This window comes from Accipiter gentilis, chromosome Z (assembly GCF_929443795.1).
Source record: "Accipiter gentilis chromosome Z, bAccGen1.1, whole genome shotgun sequence".
NCBI lineage: Eukaryota > Metazoa > Chordata > Aves > Accipitriformes > Accipitridae > Astur > Astur gentilis.
The window spans coordinates 88,712,221-88,732,619 of NC_064919.1; the positions used below are offsets into that span (position 1 = coordinate 88,712,221).

The 20,399-nt window shown below is 41.1% G+C and overlaps 1 protein-coding gene across 6 annotated transcripts in view; it reads left to right on the forward strand.

Annotated features, from left to right (window-relative positions):
* The window catches only part of WDR7 (WD repeat domain 7), a 150,522-nt gene that overhangs the window by 83,898 nt on the left and 46,225 nt on the right, over window positions 1–20,399 (forward strand). For all 6 annotated transcript variants that reach the window (XM_049795818.1, XM_049795817.1, XM_049795820.1 and 3 more), the window contains one exon: window positions 15,332–15,518. In XM_049795818.1, coding sequence (XP_049651775.1) covers window positions 15,332–15,518 — 187 coding nt within the window. The remainder of the gene's footprint in view (window positions 1–15,331; window positions 15,519–20,399) is intronic.

Genomic DNA, 20,399 nt, shown 5'->3' on the forward strand with positions numbered 1-20,399 from the left:
TATGTAATACTGCAGAAGGAATTACTTCGACAACGGGACAGTTGTTCAGAAATTCAATTCGTTGAACAAGAAAAAGCAAAATTCCTAGTACACGCTCAGACTTAAGGTTTTTCTTTTTGATATGTGTCGTACTGTGACTTTAGACACCATACTAAAATACACACAGGTTATTTCTTTGTCTTCCAGTGACACAGAAAATCGTTTTGGCCCTTCAGAACAGATGCGGAGTTGATAAGGTGTAGTCTGGTCTTGTGAAAGCTGGCTGTAGGACGTTAAGTGACGGTGTGAGCCAGTAACACTTAGTTAATGAAATTACTGGTTTTCCTCCATTTCAAGTTGTATATTCGACTTGCTGGTGCTGCAGCATGCAATCCGAGCTGACCAAAGCCTGGTGCTGGGTGGCTGCCCTGTAACCACTCCTGGAAGGAGCACAGCTTCCTTTCCCCCCACTCACTACCAGGGGATGCTAGGGTGGGGGGAGCTGGGAGCTGCTGCAGCTTTCTGCTGGCCACCTGTGTGACAGCATTTCCAGAAACCATTCCTCATGATGCCTCTCCTCCTCTTCAGTCTAAGGTGCAATACCTCTTTAACCATCGTATTTTGTTATCATATACTGAAAGTGTATGCTGTAAGTTATCAGAAGTAATGCGAAATGTTGCATGTAGCCTAAAGCCACAATATTTTCTAGTTCAAAATAAGTTATCAAAACAAATTATTTCTTCATTTATACTGTTAATGCATGTGGAGTTTTTGCTGTATAAATCGTGCATGTTGTGATTTACTGTATTAAGAAAATAATTATTGTGATAACGCCTTTTTGAGAGGGTGGAATTCTCTAGAAATCCATGTGGTGACCTTGCCTGACATCCTGCATTAATCTCTGTTGGCCTTACAAATAGTTCATGAGATATTTAATTATAAAATGCCACCCAAAGAACTTCTCATTACAGATGCACCGCATCACACTTAAACTGCAGCTAATACTGTGTATATAAAGTTAATGGGCTGATAAATCTGAATGACTGTTCTGTCCTGAGTATGAAAATACTTGATTCTGTTGTTAATGCAATGCATTTTTTCAAAGCATCTGCCGTCAATATAGTTTTTAATAAGCGGTTTGCCCTTTAACTCAGTCAGTGTCATATGCGACAGCGTGTTCATGGTATTGAGTTATTTATATTGTTTTAGCACACTGCATGTACATACTTCCTTCCAAAGTGAATTTTAGGGTTTCAACATTACATAATGCATGGTAGTCACTCCAGTTTTGCTGGTTTCTGGATTGAATAAGCTAGCCAGCAGTTAGATTCCTAACACAGACTCATGATACCATTTTTCATTTTTTAATTATGATGTCCCAAATTCATGGCAGCTGACCTTCTTGCCTGTCAGGCAGGAGGGGAAGCAAGTGAAATTTCTGGGCAGAAATAGAAATACACTTGTCTGCATAGCTGTGTAGGGTTGTACTGCCTGGTGTTAAGACACTTTTTCCATTACAGAGCCATGTTTGTAAAATGTTACACCTTTGAGCGGTTACCTTTATACTGTTCAGCCATGTCTCTGGAAACCCTCAGCCAAAGCAGTTACGTCATTAGGTTAGGATGAAGACAATACTTATTTTTCAAAGTAAATGGAATTTCAAAAACGTTGGAAGTTTAGCACACCCATGTTTAAAGCTGGGATTTGCCGTTAAGGGAGGAGCTTTTGCATTAGGTGTATGTCCACCTTGTCCTTTTCTGTCCTCTCCCAGGCATATATGTCAAACCTGAGGATGAGGGCAGCACAGGCAAACGTGCTGAGGGGGAGCTGGGCAGCACTGGGATGGGGCTGGAATTGGAGGAGGGTAGGAGAGGATAAACAGCGTGTGGTGAGGATCACAGGTCGGGTCTCTAGTTCTAGTATGGGACCGTTGCCATACAAAGTGGATGAGATATCACACATGTTGTTATTTTCCTCAATTTTTGATTTCTGCTCTTTTGCATTATTTACTGCCTGATATTCGGGCTTCACCACTCAGTATTATCTTCTAAAAGTCTCATCAGTACAGCCTATGAATGCCGTTTCTAAGCCATATATTTATCTTCACATTATTTCTTTTGCTAATGGAGTTGTGTCTGCATATGTTAGAGAGGTTTACTTTTCAAGATGTGCTGTGGCTTTGCAATCCAGTTTTACGCTTATGTAGGCACACAAAAAGTGAGCAAGCACAAGATTACTTGGAGCGCGCAGTTGGGCATTTCACATGTTTTGTTAAATTGGGGGCTCCAGCATTACAGATTTTTCAATAGTATCCCAAATGTATTTCATCTGAAAATAGAATTTAACACAGGATAAACTTGAGATTCTTGGTGAACGTGGGATTTTTTGCTCCATCACCTAGCTAAAAACCTTTTCTAATGCCTTTTGATCCATTAGTTTTGTATTGTGGAATTATTTAAGTTGCCACTCCAGCAAGGAGGAGACAACCACTGTGAGGAGGAGGTCACTCCCCACTAATTGTATGCACCTACTGCAGAGCTGATAGGCTGAGCTAGCAGCAGCAATTAATACAGACGAGCGAGCACTTGGGATCATCACTTACAGAAGCAATAAATCAGTTGAGCACCTGAACCGCAGCCTTTCAGAGCAAATTAGGCAAACTGGCTCGGTAACTTAATTTAAACAAAAACAAAAACACAACAGCGTGATTAAAGCAAATAACTGATTTTATTGTTCATAATGAGCTTGCTAGCAGTGCGTGCCATTTTGTTGGCTGTATTTTTAGATCAGTTATGCAGAAAGCTACTCAGATTTGCATGGATCCTGTGGTTCATTACATTATTCTCTGTATTTGGATCTGAACATTTCAGTCAGCATGCTGTGAAATTCAGTGTACTAGTAAGTCTAAAATGTGCTTTTTTTCCTTGAGTCGGTGTGATTAGATCAGTGTCTCGAGCAGAATTTTGTCCCTGAAGGAAAAAAAAAAAAAAAGGAAAAATGGTGGTTTATGAAAATCTATATCTTAGCCTCAGAGATAATATTTAGAAAAAATAGTCAATCTGTATAGCAGAAAACAGTCAATCTTTGTGGCAGATATTATGCCCTAATTTAAATCTGTTTTTTGGCTTTAGCAACAAAATCAAGTCTTAAAAATTATATTCACCTTTTTCCCCAAATCCTGTAGGAGATGAGTGATTTGAATCATAAATTTTTGGTCAGAGATTTCTTTTTTGCATATTTAATATTCTGGCTATTGTAATGGATTGTATCTCAGCAAACTTAAAATCTCTCTTCTTTGTGTTTGGACTATGGGGAAGCCTCAGCACCAAACAAGTCCCCATCAGTTGTGTTTTCTACCTCTGTAAGTGAAGGCTTAGCTTTGAGACGGATACCCCATTTGGGGGTAATAAAAATTCAAGGTACTGTATTTTTACCTCCAACTTCAGCTTTCCAGAGTCCTGCAGGGTGCTCGGACCAGCCATGGACCATTCCCCAGGAGGGCATCAGACCTGCCAAGAAGCGTCTCGGTGACGGACGGCCGTAACCGCATTTGTGGCCACGGACCATGTCTCTAGCTGCTTTCCGTTTCCAAATGTTTGCGCGTGGGCCCTCATATGAAATACTGGGCAAAATGCAAACACTTCCACCAGAGAACACACACATTTTCATCTAATGGGAAGGAAACCGAAACACCCTGTTTTTTCCAGGCTGCTCGTGGGGCAGCAGCAGCACTGTGAGACCTGGTGTGCCGCCACGCGCGAGCAGAGAGGGCGAAGCTGCGTTCGCTGGGGCAAGGAGAGGCCAAACCCAACGAAGGTGCCTTGGGAAGGTGCCGGAGGGAGAGCTGAGCCTGCGCGGGGCCGTGGGAGCTGCTCTGCCCACCAGTGCGTGCTGCTGCGGGCGGGCGGGGAGGAGGCACAGACTTGTTGTCTGATGAGCACCGAGGTCGTAAATTCAAGCCGCTAAATGTTGCAGGCTGCAGTTTCATGGTAATTCCCAAGCTCACCCCATTAAGCATCTGGAAGGGCCCCGTCCCCGGGGCGAGCCGGTGCAGCAAAGCGTGCCTTGTGTGTGGGAGAGCGTGCTGGGAGGGGATGCGCTTGCGTGTCCCACGTTACCTGGAGCACAAAGCGCGGGCCCGCTCAGCGCAGAGGCTCTGGCTGCCCCATGGTTCATAATTGCAATTGCCCAATGTGCCGAGCTCTGCAAGTTGATCCCTGGGTCCGCACTGCCAACAGCTGAGCCGTTTGCAGGTGTGGCTGGTCTTGGGGAAAGCTTGGGGTTTAGGGTAAAAGGTTTGGTTATAGTACCAAATATAATGAAAAAACTGCTCTACAAATGTGTCAGATATGAGTGGGTTTTTGCAAAACTTAAAGGGACAATGTTATTCCCATTTTACAGATAAGGAACAGAAGTTTTTCTTGTAGAAGTATGCGAGGGTAACTCAGGTATCTGTTTGAATGAAGAGTATCACAGGAGATAGACACGTTAGTCATTTCCTGAGAAAACAAAATGTGCATGATTTCACTGCTGGTCTGAGCATGCCATCCCCTAGTCCCCTCTGAAAACACTGCTGATGCCACCAGAGTTGGAGACTTTAGTTTTCTGTGGTTGTTCTGAAAACGGATGGTTGGACAGGTGTGGGGATCGTGTTGATGTCTGATGGAGAAGTGTGGAGAGCACAGCCCCGGTGGCTTTTGGTGATCTGGATAATAGGGTGTTTTATGGTGAGAGGCAGTTCAAGTGGGATTCTCTCTTTTTGGTCCAGACACAAGAGCTCCCTTCTGATGCCCCAGAACCCCTTTCCTCGCTCTAGTCGTGTCTCATGTGAGCCCCTAATTCTCCAAAATGCACCTTGCGTGACCAAGTGCCTCGTTGCACGGGGGACCCGAGGAATTGGCCCTTTCGGGTTAGGTCCAGTCCCATGACAGTTCTGTTCCCACTGCTCTTCATAGCCCCTCCTCAAGCTGGGGTGAGATATGTAACACTGCTGAAAACCCTACAGCGTTTGTGAGGTGTATAATTCCTGATTTAAGCTCTTATGACTTTAGACTTACAGCTGTGTGTTTCAGTGTCCTGAGGGAAATGTATGTACGGGAAGCAGCTGTAGCTTAAGAGGAGGATACCTACCCGAGTAAATGTAATATCAGGTTAGCGGGATGTACCGTGATTAATTAGAGTGTTTTTTATTTCCACGTGTTTGTGAGTGTATATGCGTTTGCACTCCTTAGAAACAGCATTTATGTAAAGATCACAGTCCAGCGGCAAGCGTTTCTCAGCGCTGAGCAGATCTGCCGGGGCTGCTCAGTGTGCCACCCCAAGGCAATAGCAGATGGTACCCACTCATCAGCTGGGTTCACCTCTCCCTGCTGTCTCCCGAAGGGACTGTCTTTTTCAACAGTCCTTGCCTATGAGCATCTGAATATTTAAAAGCAGTTTCTGTAATATCCATTTTTGCATTTAGGTGGGAAATTCGGGAAAATATATATTCTTTTTTTGTTTATACAGCTATTTTGCTTATCTTTTATGAAGCAGTTTTATTGTGAGAAAAACAGAACTGATGCTGCCAGTACTATGCATATCTGAAGGAAGGTATAGCTTCAGTTCCAGGGACAGGTAACAAGGAGAACCGAGAGCAGGGATGCTTACCTGTTTGCTGTGCTGGATAATTTTTGTACTTTGCAGCTGTGGTTGGTAATTGCAATAGATGTTTTCTGGCCACATAGAGTTGTGATCGGGCATATTATCTGAGATACATTCTTTCCTTCCCGATATGGGTGGTGAAAAGTCCTCTCAATGGAGTCTGATTACAATTTCCGTTTTTCCCAAATAGCCAACTGGTTGGGAGGCTGATGAAATGCGCTGAGTGCCACTGATGGCACAGCAAGCAATAACAGTCTTTAGTAAGACAGATCATGTGCAAAGTCTAGATTATCACTCCATTTTGGTCACACATGTTCTAGCTGGGATAGCTGTGCTAAAGGGAAAAGAGGAATTCTTTCCCCAAAAAATATTCTCAAAAAAATGTAGTTTTATTTTGCTATGTTTTTATATGGCTGATACCTGCACTTAAACTAGCCTTACATTTAGAGTCAGTGTTTGACACAGCAGGTATTTAAATGTTAAAGGGGGCTTAAACAACCAGCAAATAGTGTGTTTGAGGATTCCATTACATTATCTACATGCAATATTGCCAACTTAAAATATGTATTCTTCATATGTCAAATGGGAAAACCAAAGCTGCATATGGTTTTTGCTGTTCAGTGTCTGTATCTAAGAAAATAGTGTCCGAACATTGTCAATCAATAGTTTGAATGTTTTAAAAAAAATGCTTCAGAATAACTTTTTTATGAACTGCTGTTTCCTAAGCTGTGACAAGTCAATAAATCAGCCTGTGCTTGCCTTTGTAATGAGTGAGATGAAGAGAAACTCAGAAACTAATTTAATTCATCACACAAATTAACATTATTCCTTCATTAAGGTTGCAGATGCCAAGCCAAGCATCCTTACCTTAAAAGAACAGGAGAGGAATCAGTTTTGCCATCTCACAGATACGTGTGATAAGAATAATCGCAAACCCAGGAAAACATCTGTGAGACATTAGACTTACTCATTTTAGGAAGGAGAAATGTGGGAGACAGCATACAAAAATAATTGGCATAATACTGCTTTTGAGGCAGCTAGCAGGGATTTGGATTTACAATGGATGGGTTGATTAATGCTTAGGATTATAATTATTGGAAATTATTTCTCCTAGTTGTTTTGGAGTCTCACTTGACCTTTTTTCTAATTAATAGTCTTTGCTGGGAGCTTTTGCGTTCATTGGGAAGAAGGTGGGATTTGCTGAGTAAGAAACGTGTGAAAATCGTAGTTGTCTTTTTGTTGCCCTTGTTCTTCAGAGAAGTACCAGCTGTGTTGTCAGATTGCAGTCGAGCAGGAGGGCTCTGATCTCAACGATGATGCTGCTGCTGCCAGAGCCATGTAAACATTAGAAACATAGTCACTTTGGGGTGCTGCCAGGGCTCCCCTTTCTACTTCTCTGTCTCTTCCCCCAGGCTCACTGTGCTGCTCCAGCACCAAGCACATTAGTCTGGCCTGGGGAACTCGTTGCTTGAAGATGTAAGCAGGGTTAAGCATTCATGGAATAACAAGGAGTAGTGAAAACTGCAGTAAACAGGGTATGTTGAAGGGTTAACCCTTAATGCAGTCCAGCCTGCTGACAGTTAGGCAGTGGGAGCCTGGGGGTTTGGGGGCAGTTTCCCTATCTGCTTGTCTACAGCAGGAACTTTTTTAATAGATACTGTATCAGTGGCTCACAGTGATAAGATTGGATGAGCAGTCTTTCATCTAATCCAAAATGGCACGTCCTATCCTTACATGTATGTGAGGGCATCTGTGTGACCATAAATTTTGAAGTCTTTTATATTAGATATACTGTATCAGTGTTATTTTCCAACTTTTCATTGTATGTGTGCCTCTTTCCATGTAGGCAACAGAGTTGTGTCATTGTGCAACTGGCTCTACATAGCACTTTCAGTGTATTAAAAAAACCCCAAACAACAACAAAAACTTGTTTAAATATATACATCCCTTGTTAACTTCAGATTTCTTTAATTTTGTTTTGTAAGCATTTGCATTAATCCTTGTGAAGTGTCATAGCATAGGAGCATGTAATCAACTCAAATGTGTATTACTTGAGTATCATGTTGGGGGTCATCTCTGAGATGGTGGTCTGCAGCTGGTTGGAATAAATTGCTATGGAGAACAGCAGTAAAAATCACAGAATCGCAGAATAGCCCAGGTTGGAAGGGACCTCGAAATATCGTCTTGTTCAACCTTTTGTGGGAGAGGAAGCTGAGATGAGACTATCTAACACCCTGCCCAACTGCATCTTGAAAACCTTCAGTGATGGGGACTCCACCATGTCCCTGGGGAGGTTGTTCCAGTGAATGATTGTTCTCATTGTAAAAAAAACTCTTCTGTGAATACGAACTTGTACCCATTGCCCCTTGTCTTCTCTGTATGGCTCCTTGTGAAAGGAGACCCTCTGTCCTCTTTGCAGCTGCCCTTTAAGTACTGGAGCACTGTGATGAGGTCCCCCTGAGCCTTCTCTTTTCCAGAGCGAAGAGACCCAACTCCTTCAGTCACTCCTTCAGCTAATCCTTGTGTCCTCCGCAGAGTAAAGACGATAGCACATTGTCCAGGAGTACAATTCCAAACTGTCTAACGCAGCTAGCTGCTGCCAGGGAAGCAATCCATCAGCGCCGGCCCTGGGCTGACACTGTAGTAAGCTGGTTCGGAGATCTGTGTGTTGGAAAACTAATCGCTGCTTGTGTGGTTATCTTTCTGTTGCTGTAGTTACCAGTTTAGCATAAGAGATGTTATTGCTAGAGTCTTTGTTTCAACTGACGGCTTGAATGGGTTGTAATTCAAAATGTGTGGCAATACCCGAAAAGAAAAGGAGCCATTTTTACCATATGTCCTGCCTTTGGAGAGCTTTGATTTCATCTTCAGAAGTACTCAAGTACACACAAACATAACCCCTTGCTCCGGTAATGCCTGGTAACTTGGGTTTTATTTTCTCCAAAGATAAACCTGGTTGAATCAGTTACAGGGTTGCCCTGTAAAGAGCGTAAGGACGGTGACATCAGCTGCAACGCAGACCCAGCTATAGGTGTGCTACCAAAATTGAGGGGACAGGCACCTTTGGGGTGACAGAGCCTGGGGAGAAAGGAGCAACTTCAAATAGCTGGAGTGCCCTGAGGTTTTGTATTGCTCATGTAGCTTTGCAGCAGTTGAGAATAAAATACACATCATTGTTGGTATGGATATGTTTTATGTATCAGGCACCGGTGCTATAGAGAAGGTTAAGTTGTGACCCCTGAGTCTCGCAAGTTGTTGCATTGACTTGACTGACTTTGTTGATATTGTGCGTCTTCCACTGCCATGTAGGTCACGAGTTGTTGAAACTGCTTAAGAAAATTTCTTACAATTATGTGTAATAGGAGAAAACTTCTGAGATCGACATATAGTTTGGTCAGCACTGTGATGGAAAAAACAGCTACTTCCTATGAAATGATGATCATTTTTATGGAAATAGCTTTATTGAGAAAACATTACATAATTTAGATTAAAATAAATAGCATGGTTTAATGGAATTATACAATTAACAGGAATGAAAATACAAAGTTTAATGCACAGTTATGACCCGAGTCGTATTGGCTTTCTCCTTCCCCCTAGATTATAAACAAATTTTGGACTAAAATAATGATAGTTTACTCTTTCTATAGCACCGTAATACAATCTCATAGTTAGAGGAAGAATGCATTTAAGCCAGCATAGTTGGGTTCTCTCCATAAATTGAAACAAGTCTGATCTAAAACTCATTTACTGTCTTGGAACAGAATTGATCTTGCTTTCACATTTGATTCCCCTACTGCAGATTTTGAGAGGAAGAAAAATGGTGTTGTTAGGTCAGTTTAACTAGGCCAGAGTTAGACAGAAAAGACTGGGAAACCAGCTATTACAAACGCTTTCTTCTTTTTCCTTTGTCTCCCTTCCTAACAAATTATGCAAAATCTTACCTAATTTTAAAACAGCTTAGGGGCAGCGTTCATCTGGCCCCACTTACAAATATTCTTTGCTGTCTGTTCACTTAATGTAAAAAGCAATAGATTTTACGCCATTTAATAGAAATGCTGGGAATTTACTGTATCTAGGATTAGTTGTTCTGACCTGTTAAAGCTCTGTTAAATTTCCAGAATTTACATAGATAATTAACATGGAGGAAATGTTCCCCTTAATCTTAAATAACATTTCTGATGTTTTTAAGTCTTCAGAGTAGATGAGGACACTTCCTTTCTGATCAGGTATGAGGCAAAAAAACCTTTTTTTTTTTTTTTCTTTTATTGTTAAACAATGAAATCTCAACTGTTCAATAAAGCATCAAGTTATATATGTGCTGCAGAAACACATTCAATTAGGAAGCTTTTAATTTTCAAAATCCTGAGGTTGTTATAAATTTCAGGACAAACTTTGCTTCCCCGTGCAGGCTGGCGGCCGGCAAGCAGCCGCGGCAGGGGAGGGATGGCAGAGCCGGGTCTCTTGGCATCCTGCTGGCACGTGCTGCATCGTCACCTCTGCTGTGCTCCCGTTACCCATCCTTTAGCATTGGTACACTTAGAAACATTCACCTTTTCGATGTAAATACAAAAGAAGACTTACAGCAAGTCGTAAATGTCATTTTAAATGGACATTTTTGCTAATCCAAACTTTTGCTCTTTTTTCAGCTAGTGGGAGCCTCAAGCAACAATTCAAATTTACTGACAAAGTAAGCAGGGACTACCTTTCTCTAGAGATTTTTCAAAACTGTATTACTTCTTGAGTATTTGTGATAGAAGGGGCTGTCCCCGAGCCCTCAGAAGAGCAAAGCCAAACCTACAGCGGCTGCGTGCCGAGCGACGAGCCCCGCAAGCGGGAATTGTTTCTCTCCCTTTGCAGTGGCTGGGAGGAGCGGGTGGGGGCTATCGATTGCCTGCGCAGTGAATGTCCTATTGTTCTCGGCAGCCAGCAGGTAAGGGCAGCCTGCGCCGCCCCTGGAAAATCTGACCGCGTCGGGAATATTCAGAATTAATTTTGAATAGTTGCGCAGTGAATGAAACGGCGCGAAGTGACCAAGCGGCAACGCGATCCGACAGTCCTCGCGTGAGCGCGAGCCGCAGATAGAAACCTGGCAGCTGTCTTGTCTGATCTGCAGAACAAAATGGCTGCACAGCAACCCAGGCTTTCTGAGGTGATGTCTCTGCCTTCCCTAGCCGGGCATCCCCTTGGCTGGTAACGCGGTGCACAATGACAGCACAGCTGCCCCAGCGCTGCGGCTCGCCTGCTGGGGGATTCTGCGGGATTTTAGTGGTGTCACTTGCTCTGACGTGTGTCAATTGGGGATCGTTTCTTTTCAGCCCCTTTGCTTTTCTCCTTTTATGCAGGAGCAACTCTAAACGTAATTCGAAATTGGTTTTCGCTTTGACTAAAATGCAGTCTCGTTACTGTGACGCACAATAACTACTTAGCTTCTTGATATACTCGACGACCGTACTTTTGAAAAGAAATTTAAAAACTACACATCCATGTAAATTCTGAAATTACCTTAGAAGTTGCAGGCATTGCACCTGTTGCAAGAATGGTACTTAAATGACTTGGAGAGGTCATCAGCAAAAAGGAAGTATCTCCTAGCATAAGTTCAGTTGAAAATGTTTAAGTGTCAGAATGACATTAAAGGTCAAAAAAAAAATGCTGAAAACGACTTCTGTAAAAATTAAGAAATTTGACACTGAGTGTGATTGAAAAAAAAAAAATCTTTTCATCATTACGTCTTTAGAAAAAATTCTTCAAATAATTTGACTAGTTAATTTGTAAGTTAGGCCTAAATATAGCCTCTGGTTTTATACCTGTCTGAAAGATGAGAGAAGATATGTAATAAAAATTCACTGCACTAGAAGTAGGAAGGGATTAAGGGATATGGATTTTTAACCCAGCTATCCAAATTTATATTTCTATCTTTCTCTGGACGTTTCACACACGTATACGTCAAATCAGGAAAAAGTCATCCAGAAAGGGTCACAATTTGGTTTCATGTCTTGTAAAAGAACACTGTGCTGACGGACACAGGGAGAGAGGGCAGACTGAAAAAAAAAAAAGTCAGAGCTATGATTCTTCACTTTTTTTTTTTTAATAGAAAATAAGAAAAAGATGCAAAGCAAGTTAAATCATATTCTTGGAGTTCATCATTTTTATTTAGCTGGAACTTGATCTTGTGGCAAATTATGAGAATGGGAATCAGAGTTATCAGTGTCTCGTTCATGCCTGCGCTATTGATTTTTCCTGTGCAAATTATTTAATTTTTTTAAATCTATCGGCAAAATGGGGATAACAATGCTGACTGATGTAATATGGTCAAAGCTCTTGAGATTCAGCAAGGGAAGACGTTTTAGAAATACAGGGGGCTATATGCATTGAAGATAACTGCTAAGCTTTAGTATTCATGTCATATTTTCGTTAATAAAAGTGACATGAAGAGCAAAGACTCAAACCTTTATTTTAGTGTTCAAGTAAACGTGAAAAAGTAGCAAGATTTTTAACTACGCCATTGTTTGCTAGTTCTAGCTTTTTGTGGGGGTATCTGTGTGCTGTCACATAGGGTGTTTCCTGCGAGGACATATAGAACTAGTTTCAGAGAACTGGCAGATTGGCTATCTCTATCCTGAATGTTGAAAGCACTTCAGTACTTGTGTACAAAATTTTATCCTTCTCTACTGGTTGAGAAAAATCCAGTCTGTTTTTGGTAGTCCTGATAACTCCCTGGTACTGACGAGGTAGTCAGTTCTGTCCAGGGACAAAATCACTGCCTTCTGTGCTCTGGATTACTTCCTGTATGGCTTTTTTTATTTCCATATGCTTGTGACATATGGGTATCAATGCAAATTAAAACACCTGGAACAAAATTCTATTTTAATACAAATTTATATAGGAATGTAATTTCCTGAGCTATGTTTCTGCTAAGTTTGTTTCTTAATGACTTTTTATAACAGAAAGTACATGTAAATCATCAAAACTTACTTTTTGCTAGGGCAGATTTTTTTCTGTTTTGTTTAAAGACTATGATGTTAGTTAGACTTCCAGCAAGAAGGACACAGCTCTCTGCTTATAGTAATTTAGTATGCATTGAATAGCAGGAGGAGCACGCTGAAGTGCAGTCACAAGCTGCATTCCGCTTTGGTAGGATCTTTTCTGTCACATCACCGTGATAGCCGAATGCCTTTAAATAGGTATCATCTTGCCCGTCTGATGGTAGCGCGAGTGTGTCGGTTTGCTAAAAGATGCCGAATCAGCGCCAGGCACGAGCAGGGACCTGCCCTGGGCTGCGCGGGTGAGGCTGCGGGTCCCGGGGATGCACATTAGCGTGGCTGCTCCCGGTCCTGCTCCGCATAATGGACTCAAAGGTTAAGAGCAAAGGATCTCCGCAGCCCCAATCAGCAGAGCTTTTCCAGGGCTAATTACCTCTTTACTGCGCTGACTCTAATGTGACATGTTTATTGCCTTAACTAACAACTCATTAGCTTAGTTGATGTTTTTGTCAATATTAATTCGTTCATTTAAGCCAAGTCAAAGCTTAAACAAAGATGTCCAGGCTGAGAAACGGGCAGCAGAATGACTTTTGTTTAGTTCATCTTTTTCCTTAGCTCAATTTACGCAAGGTAGGTGTCAGCAGGAGCAATGCTAGGAGGATTCCTGTGAAAAAGGTAGGCATATTTCATTGTAGTAACGTTTGAGTAGTCACACTTTTTAATAAGGTTCTTATATTTGAGACGTAAAATTCACACAAACTAGAGCTTCATGGACTGCTATACACTTCAAGAAGAAACGTGCAGTTCTTTTGTTACACACGTATAAGGGCCTAGAGTGAATGGACTAGAAGGTGTTTGTCAGCTTTTCTGAGTGCTTAAAATGACAGGTGGTTTATTTAATAAACAAAACGAGCAACTTGTAGAGGATGGTTCTGAAAACTAAAGAAAAACCTGTTACAATCAATAGGTCATCTTTATCATAATAGCAAGCCAAGTGAACATTATTAAGAGCTAACAAATAATTATGTAGAGCTAATGATAAATTATCTTTATCTGGAAGACTTGCTTGTTTTAGCCCTCCTACACAGTTTTATAGATGTAATTATTTTTGTTAAAAAACAGTCTATTAAATGACATTATTAATCAAGTTTCCTCAATATGCAGAACCTGGATCAGAGTTCAGGTGTGTTGAAGTTGTTTGGGACATCGTTTCTCTCTCTCGCCCCCCACCCCCTGAAGCTATATTTCTCTCTAAAAGAGAAAAAGGCATTGTGGGGAGGAGGGAGGGTGAGTTAGTGAGGATGGACACCAGCACCGTGAGGCAGTCGTAGTAAAACACACGAGTCGGGCGTGCAGCCCTCGGGAAGGGAGGCGATGCTGCGGGTGGGCTCCCGGTGGAGCGGGCACCTTTCGGGGCAGAGCCCCCAGCCCCGGCCAGCTGCCTTTGGCTGCGGTAGGGTGCCTCGCCGGCACCCTGTACTGAGCAGCGAGACAGCCGTCACTCTTGCGGCGCTAGTCACTGCGTGGTTCACTTGAATTACAGGTCATCTCTGCCGATTGCTGAGGTGAAGGCATCATGGTGAGCACAGGATTTTAATTAAAGAACGGAGCTGGTGGTGCCACCTCCTCCGAGGCCCTGCACGGGCAGGCGCACGGCATGTTTGGAAACGAGCGGTTGTTTTGGAGACTTCGGTGACTTATTTTTGCTGTTTCTCACTCAGTTAAGCACATCTAGCATGATCTGCTTCTACCTGTAGCCGAGATACTGATGAGAAACTGTAATCTTAACATGGTTTGTTTTAACTGATATTTTCCCGAGTTTAATCTTTTAAGCTAGTTTTTCTTAGACATCCTTTCAAAATGATGTGCCTTTTTTTCTGAAAACTTTATTACCTATGTTAATGTTATTACAGATTTTCAGGGGTTTCTTAGCAACTGTCTGTTGAAGGGAGGATTTTTTCTTATCATTTCTGTTTTGATCTATTCTGACTTCTTTTTTGCACAATTTCTGGGCAGAAATATGTAGGCATGTAGACTTCTTATATTTTTTCCAAAAAAATACATTTAGTACTATTTCTTTTGTAGTGAAAATACTACATTTAAGACTCCACACTGGCAATATTGGCCAGTTTGATTAAGCTCACTGTGCCGTGTAGTCTGATGCATTTCAGTAACAAACTGGCCATCGTTGCTATTGAGAAAGTTTTAAAATTCGCGTAGGCAGCAACTGGCAGGGTTGCAGCATTGCTAACAGGGTGCGCACTTCTAATCCGTCCTGTGCTTGTGCGTAGCAGAACAGCCTCCTTGCCTTCTGCTTTTTGTTGAGCTAAAAGTGATGTCAGGGAGCGTGGATACCATTTATCTGAGACAGTCTATGCTAGTATCCGCTGCCTTTCGGAGCGTAGTTAGAGTCCGCATTTGAGGACTGCTGTGGTTGCCATCCTGGATTCCATATGAAATCCATGGCCCAGGGAGTCTCTGGGCATCACGTACCCTACAGTTAATTCACATAACTGATACCCACACGTCTTTCTCTTTTTCGCTGACTTTGGGAAGAGCCTGCAGTTGTAAGCTTCTGCGCTTTCTTGGTGAGATAAAGCTTTAATATGGTGACTTACAAGCAGGTCTCCTTACTACATGTTTCCCAACGGCAAGTATTTGGAAACAAGGCAAAACCAATTCTGCGGCTCTCTTTTCATTGTCCCATTCTCTCCCGCTCTGCACGGCAGGCAAGGCGCTGACGTTTCTGCTGCTGCAGCCACCCAGCCCCAAGCTGCCCGCACACAGCACCATCCGCAGAACCGCCATCGACCTCATCGGCCGTGGCTTTACCGTCTGGGAGCCCTACATGGATGTCTCTGCCGTGCTGATGGGCCTTCTGGAGCTCTGCGCTGACGCGGAGAAACAGCTTGCGAAGTAGGTATCTCATTTATTCACTTACAAATACTTACCTGCATTCTTTCTGACCTGTGGATCTAGGTTTTGCAGCAGTCGGTTCAAATCCCCACAGCTGTGGTACTTGGCAAGAAGGTGGGACCAAGGAATAACTCCTTGTTTCAAGTTTTGCTTTTGAACCAGTACCATCTAAATTACAATTTCAAATCTGCTTTAGTCTGGCTCGGTTTGCAGTCTCAGGCGGCTCTGGTAGGCGATCTCAGAAAGGAGAAAGTTAAACCACGTCGGGAGAGATCCAGTCGCTTGTGTGCAGTAGCACTGCGGTGCTGGCTTCTCTTGGCGCTGTGGGTCACCCCATCTAAAACTAGGAGACACCAAACACTTGGTAGGCATTGCCCAAGGCTACACAGCATTAATCTTCTGGTTGCATTGCTAGTAATTTTGAGAAAAGAAGCAAGTTAAAACATTTTTTTTATATCTAAAATATGTCTGTCTGTCTTTAACATAATATATATATTTTTTTTTTACCCTTTCTTAACTGTAAAAATGGTATTTTCAGAAGGTATTTTCCACCAGTGTGTCTGAGTACGTGGATTATTTTTTTTTTCCCATGGTTTTACAAGCCATCGCATCGAGATTTGAATTGTTTCGTAAAGTACGTTTTCGAAAAGGTGGTTATTTTATCAACAGCATCACTGTTAATAGCATCAAGGTAACTCGTAGATTTAAGGATTGCTAAGAAATCATGAACTCAGTAGACCACAGCCTGTCTCTAGGGTCGGGGAACAACTTATTAAAGCATCCTAAATCAAGATTTATATGGTGTGCTGTCTTGTACCTCTGTTCTAACCTCCTTGAAATAAAATCTTTCAATTAAGTATTGGGGGGGGGGGGAGGCACAAATTTAATAAGGAAGTCTGATACTTTGACATAAAATGCACAGCAAAAATGTGATACTGTTTATAATTTTTGTGTGTGTGTGCATGGAACTATAAGTGCCTATTTGTTCCACTTGTTAACAGTTACTATAATTGTATAACTTCTGGTTACGTATACACAGGTGTGTACACAAGTTGTTACACTTGACGGTGTCATGTACTATCAATCACGCCATCGAATAATTATGGCTAAATCAAATAATTATGGCTAAATGTGTAAGTGAAGTCATTAAGATGACTTGTGTAATAAAGGTAGTGTCTTGGTTTTTTCTAATACATTTGTGTTAAGATAATGGGATTCCGGAATATTAGCGCTTGGGATTTATTTAATGCATGTAACTTTGCAGGACATGAGTAGCATTTTTGTTGAGTAGCCATGAATTTTATGATCCGAGGACTAAATGTAATAAATTTCAACTGGGGCCCCGATTCTCACATGAACAGTCCTTACTCACACCATTAACCTGATTAATGACAACAGGACTATTTGCACAGGAAAGGGTTTTGCAATAGAGTCCTTATTTTTATTATTGTTTGTTGTGAAATTGATCATCTTGTCTGAAATTTATTCTGAACCTCTATCTGAACAATTTTTTCTGTATTTAGTTTTTATTAAAAAAAGCAAACCAATTAAACATGCAAAAAGAGAGGCTTTGATTTCTATGTGTATATAAAGAAAAAAACAAAAAGTCACTATAAGAAGCAACCACAGTAGGCTGTTTATATGAAATAAAACAATGATACTATGCTTTATGTAATTGGCTTTGAAATCTATTTCAAGCTTCCTGGTTTTAATGGAAAACCTTGGAAAATATAAGTGGATATACATTAGTGCCACTGAGGCAAAATTTTCATTTGTAGGTACACGGCTCTTGCATAGGAACAAATCAGTCCCCAGTTAGGACATACAAAACATGTAGCTCCTGCTCTAGATGGAGGATTGCCTTGGGCAAATACAAATTTCGTATTTATTTGGTTGTCAGTATGAATTAATACTGTAGTATTAAAGTTCTGCAGATATCCCCTTGGAAAACAACTGTTACTAAAAATATTTAAATTTAATAATGATTTTCATCACAAAAATACAGAAGTCATAAATAAAACCTCAGCATGTTTTTGTTGTTAAGCAAGTTTATGTTCTTAAATGCATAGGCTGTTAGCGCATTCGCAGTCCTGCATTTTGAATCTGTGCTGATGGGGCGTGTTTCCATGCAGAATATAAACAAAACCTTCAGCTGGTGTGAATCGCGATGGTGCTGTTTGTTTCAGCAGAGCTTTCCTAATCTGCACCAAGTGCAGTTTTAGTGCTTTCTATGTCTGGCATCCCAAGCACTGCATGAATATTCTCTAGGTTTTTTGAATGTATTTTGTGCTTAATTTTTAATTTACGAAATGCTTTCTACGTAATATCTTAATTTGTAGTGTTCCTTAAGAGTTAAACTGTAAGCCACTCAGTAATTGATAAACCGTTCGTTAGTGGGGAAACAATTTTATTCCTAAAGGAAGATGGCTGACTGTTCTGTGACGTTTTCTTTGCGAGGTTTTTGCTTGGGGGAAAAAAAGAAAAATAGTGTCTGAAATTGCCGAGGTCATCATAATTGATTATTTAGGTATTAATTTCACTGTATTTCCTTTCATAAAATGCAAAGGTTCATTTTTCAGCAGGTAATATTTTGCTTGATGGCATTGCTAATGTCTGTCAAGCTTTCTGGGTATATCCTGAAGCATGTGGGAGAAGAGAGTTTTACATTAAAAGACGAGGAAATGTCTGCAGTACTTTAAAAGTATTTTAAAACTGCAGTAGGCCTTCAGCGGTCAGGTGAATATTCATGTACATGTAAAACAGTGTGCTTAGCAGAAGGAGGAGGTTTGCTTAGCTTACAGATGTTCTTCTTGACAGCATTGCAGTAATAACATTACTTTAGGTATGAAAAAAAAATCCTTAAACAATTAGCCAGCTTTCCGTTTTATTCTAAGGCTATTGTTTGCTAAATCACAGCAAACACTTTTCTTTTATGTCTCACTATATGGAACTGTAGAATATCCTTCTAATTGGAAATAAGTCAGGTGTTTAAGCTATGTATTTATATTTTTAGTTACTTTTCTATTTTAGTCAAGAATTTCTTTTGCTTGTAGCAGTAACATTTAACACGTGAGCATTTACACGCCTGTAGCATTTAACCTTAGAATTCATTTTCAAATCTTACAGTTCTGAAAACTGCTCTATTGTGAATGAATTTTACATTACAAATGTGTTTACAAATGTTTGTAAACACACACATTTTAAATGCTACATGCAATAAGGAACTGATCAGGGTTGTCTTAGTATCATGTATGCATTTCATCATCCATCTGTGGAGGTGTTAGTGTTTCTGACTTTCTTTTACATTATACTAGGGCAGGTATTACCCATTTTATATAAGAGTTTTAATTTCCTCAAGATGTGAAGAATGAAGGATTGCTGTGTGTTTAGGGGGGTGTTGATGGAGAAATATGTACAAACTGGCTTAATATTGTTACTTGATTGAACTTCAATTGTTTCTTGTAGTGTGACAAAAGAAACCAGAATGTTTTACCTTCCCAGAGAATCTCCTAAGCCCTATTGTATGTAAATGTAGACTTACAGAAGCCAAGCGAACACAGTTCTTCAGAAAGTCATTTTCATCTTGCGATTACATCCTTAGCTGTCATAAAGATTAGTATGGCTCTCTATCCACAGAGCACTGAATAAATGAATGTATCAGCATGTAGCCTTGAGGAGCCCAATGCAATTTTCATCATGATAAATTGCATAATAAGCGAGAAAGTGTTTGCTTATTAATCCATAACAAGATTTAGATTGAAAATGGCCTGTTACATTCATGACAGATACAGTACCGGCTGCAGACAGACGAAGATAGAAAGAAATAGAGCAACAATGTGTGCAGGGGGTTAAGTGTGCATCTTACCCTCCCGGTGCCCTGCTGAGCTGCCCCTTTTTGTGCCTGATTTACCGTGTACACAATAACAGTGCACAGCTGCCTGGCTTCTCTCCCCGATGTTAAGAACGTTTCATGAAAGAGCTTTTATGTCAAGCTTCTGCTTTAAAAAAAAAAAATCACTTCACATTTATTGACCAAAAAAAATAGCAGTGTTTTTCTTTTTTTCCCTTCTGAATTAAATAAATATAAGCTGTTAACCAAAACTCTGGTATTTATAACTCCTCCACTCTCCCAGTTCATCCTAGTCCCCAAAGGTTATACCGTGCTAGCCTGCCACGCCGAATGAAACTGCTCAGTTGTGAGGATTAAGAGTATTTTTCTAGCATTTATTAGGCTTTGATTTCTTGGCATGGATGATGGTAGGGATCATTGCTGTCCGTTATTTTTGCTCTTTGAATTACAGCTACAGTTTGATATAGATTATGATATAATATACCAAAATTAGCAAATTGCATTCTAATCGATCCATATGTTTTTATATATGTGTGTGTACTAAAATACTTAGGCTAAATCTCTTTAGTTTTGATTGTGTTTAGTGGAAAGCTTTACTATACTTTTATTTTCTTACAGATTCTATCTGTGGAGCCATAGGATATATAGTAGGGCCATCCCTAGTTTTCAAGTACAGTGGAACATTTTAAGAACATTGCCTAAACAACTGCTGAAATTGAGGCATTTAAAGGAGAAATGTGAGCTGGGTACTTGGTCCTAAAGGTGATGTGGCAAGCTACCGCATGCTGCCACTACAGAAATGATTGAAACCTGGAAATGGCAGGGATTTTTGTCCGTGCCGGTTCTGGTTTAGAGCTTGGATTCCAGGAGGCTGGAGCTCCGCGTAGATGAGCCGCAGCTGTACCACAGGAAGGTCAGTGGTCCATTGGCACCTGCAGCCTCTCATGGAGGCGGAGGAAGAGGAGGAGGAGGAAGAGGAGCGTACCACACTTGCTGGCTTTATGCTGCGGAGGGAGTTTGGTTCCTCCTGT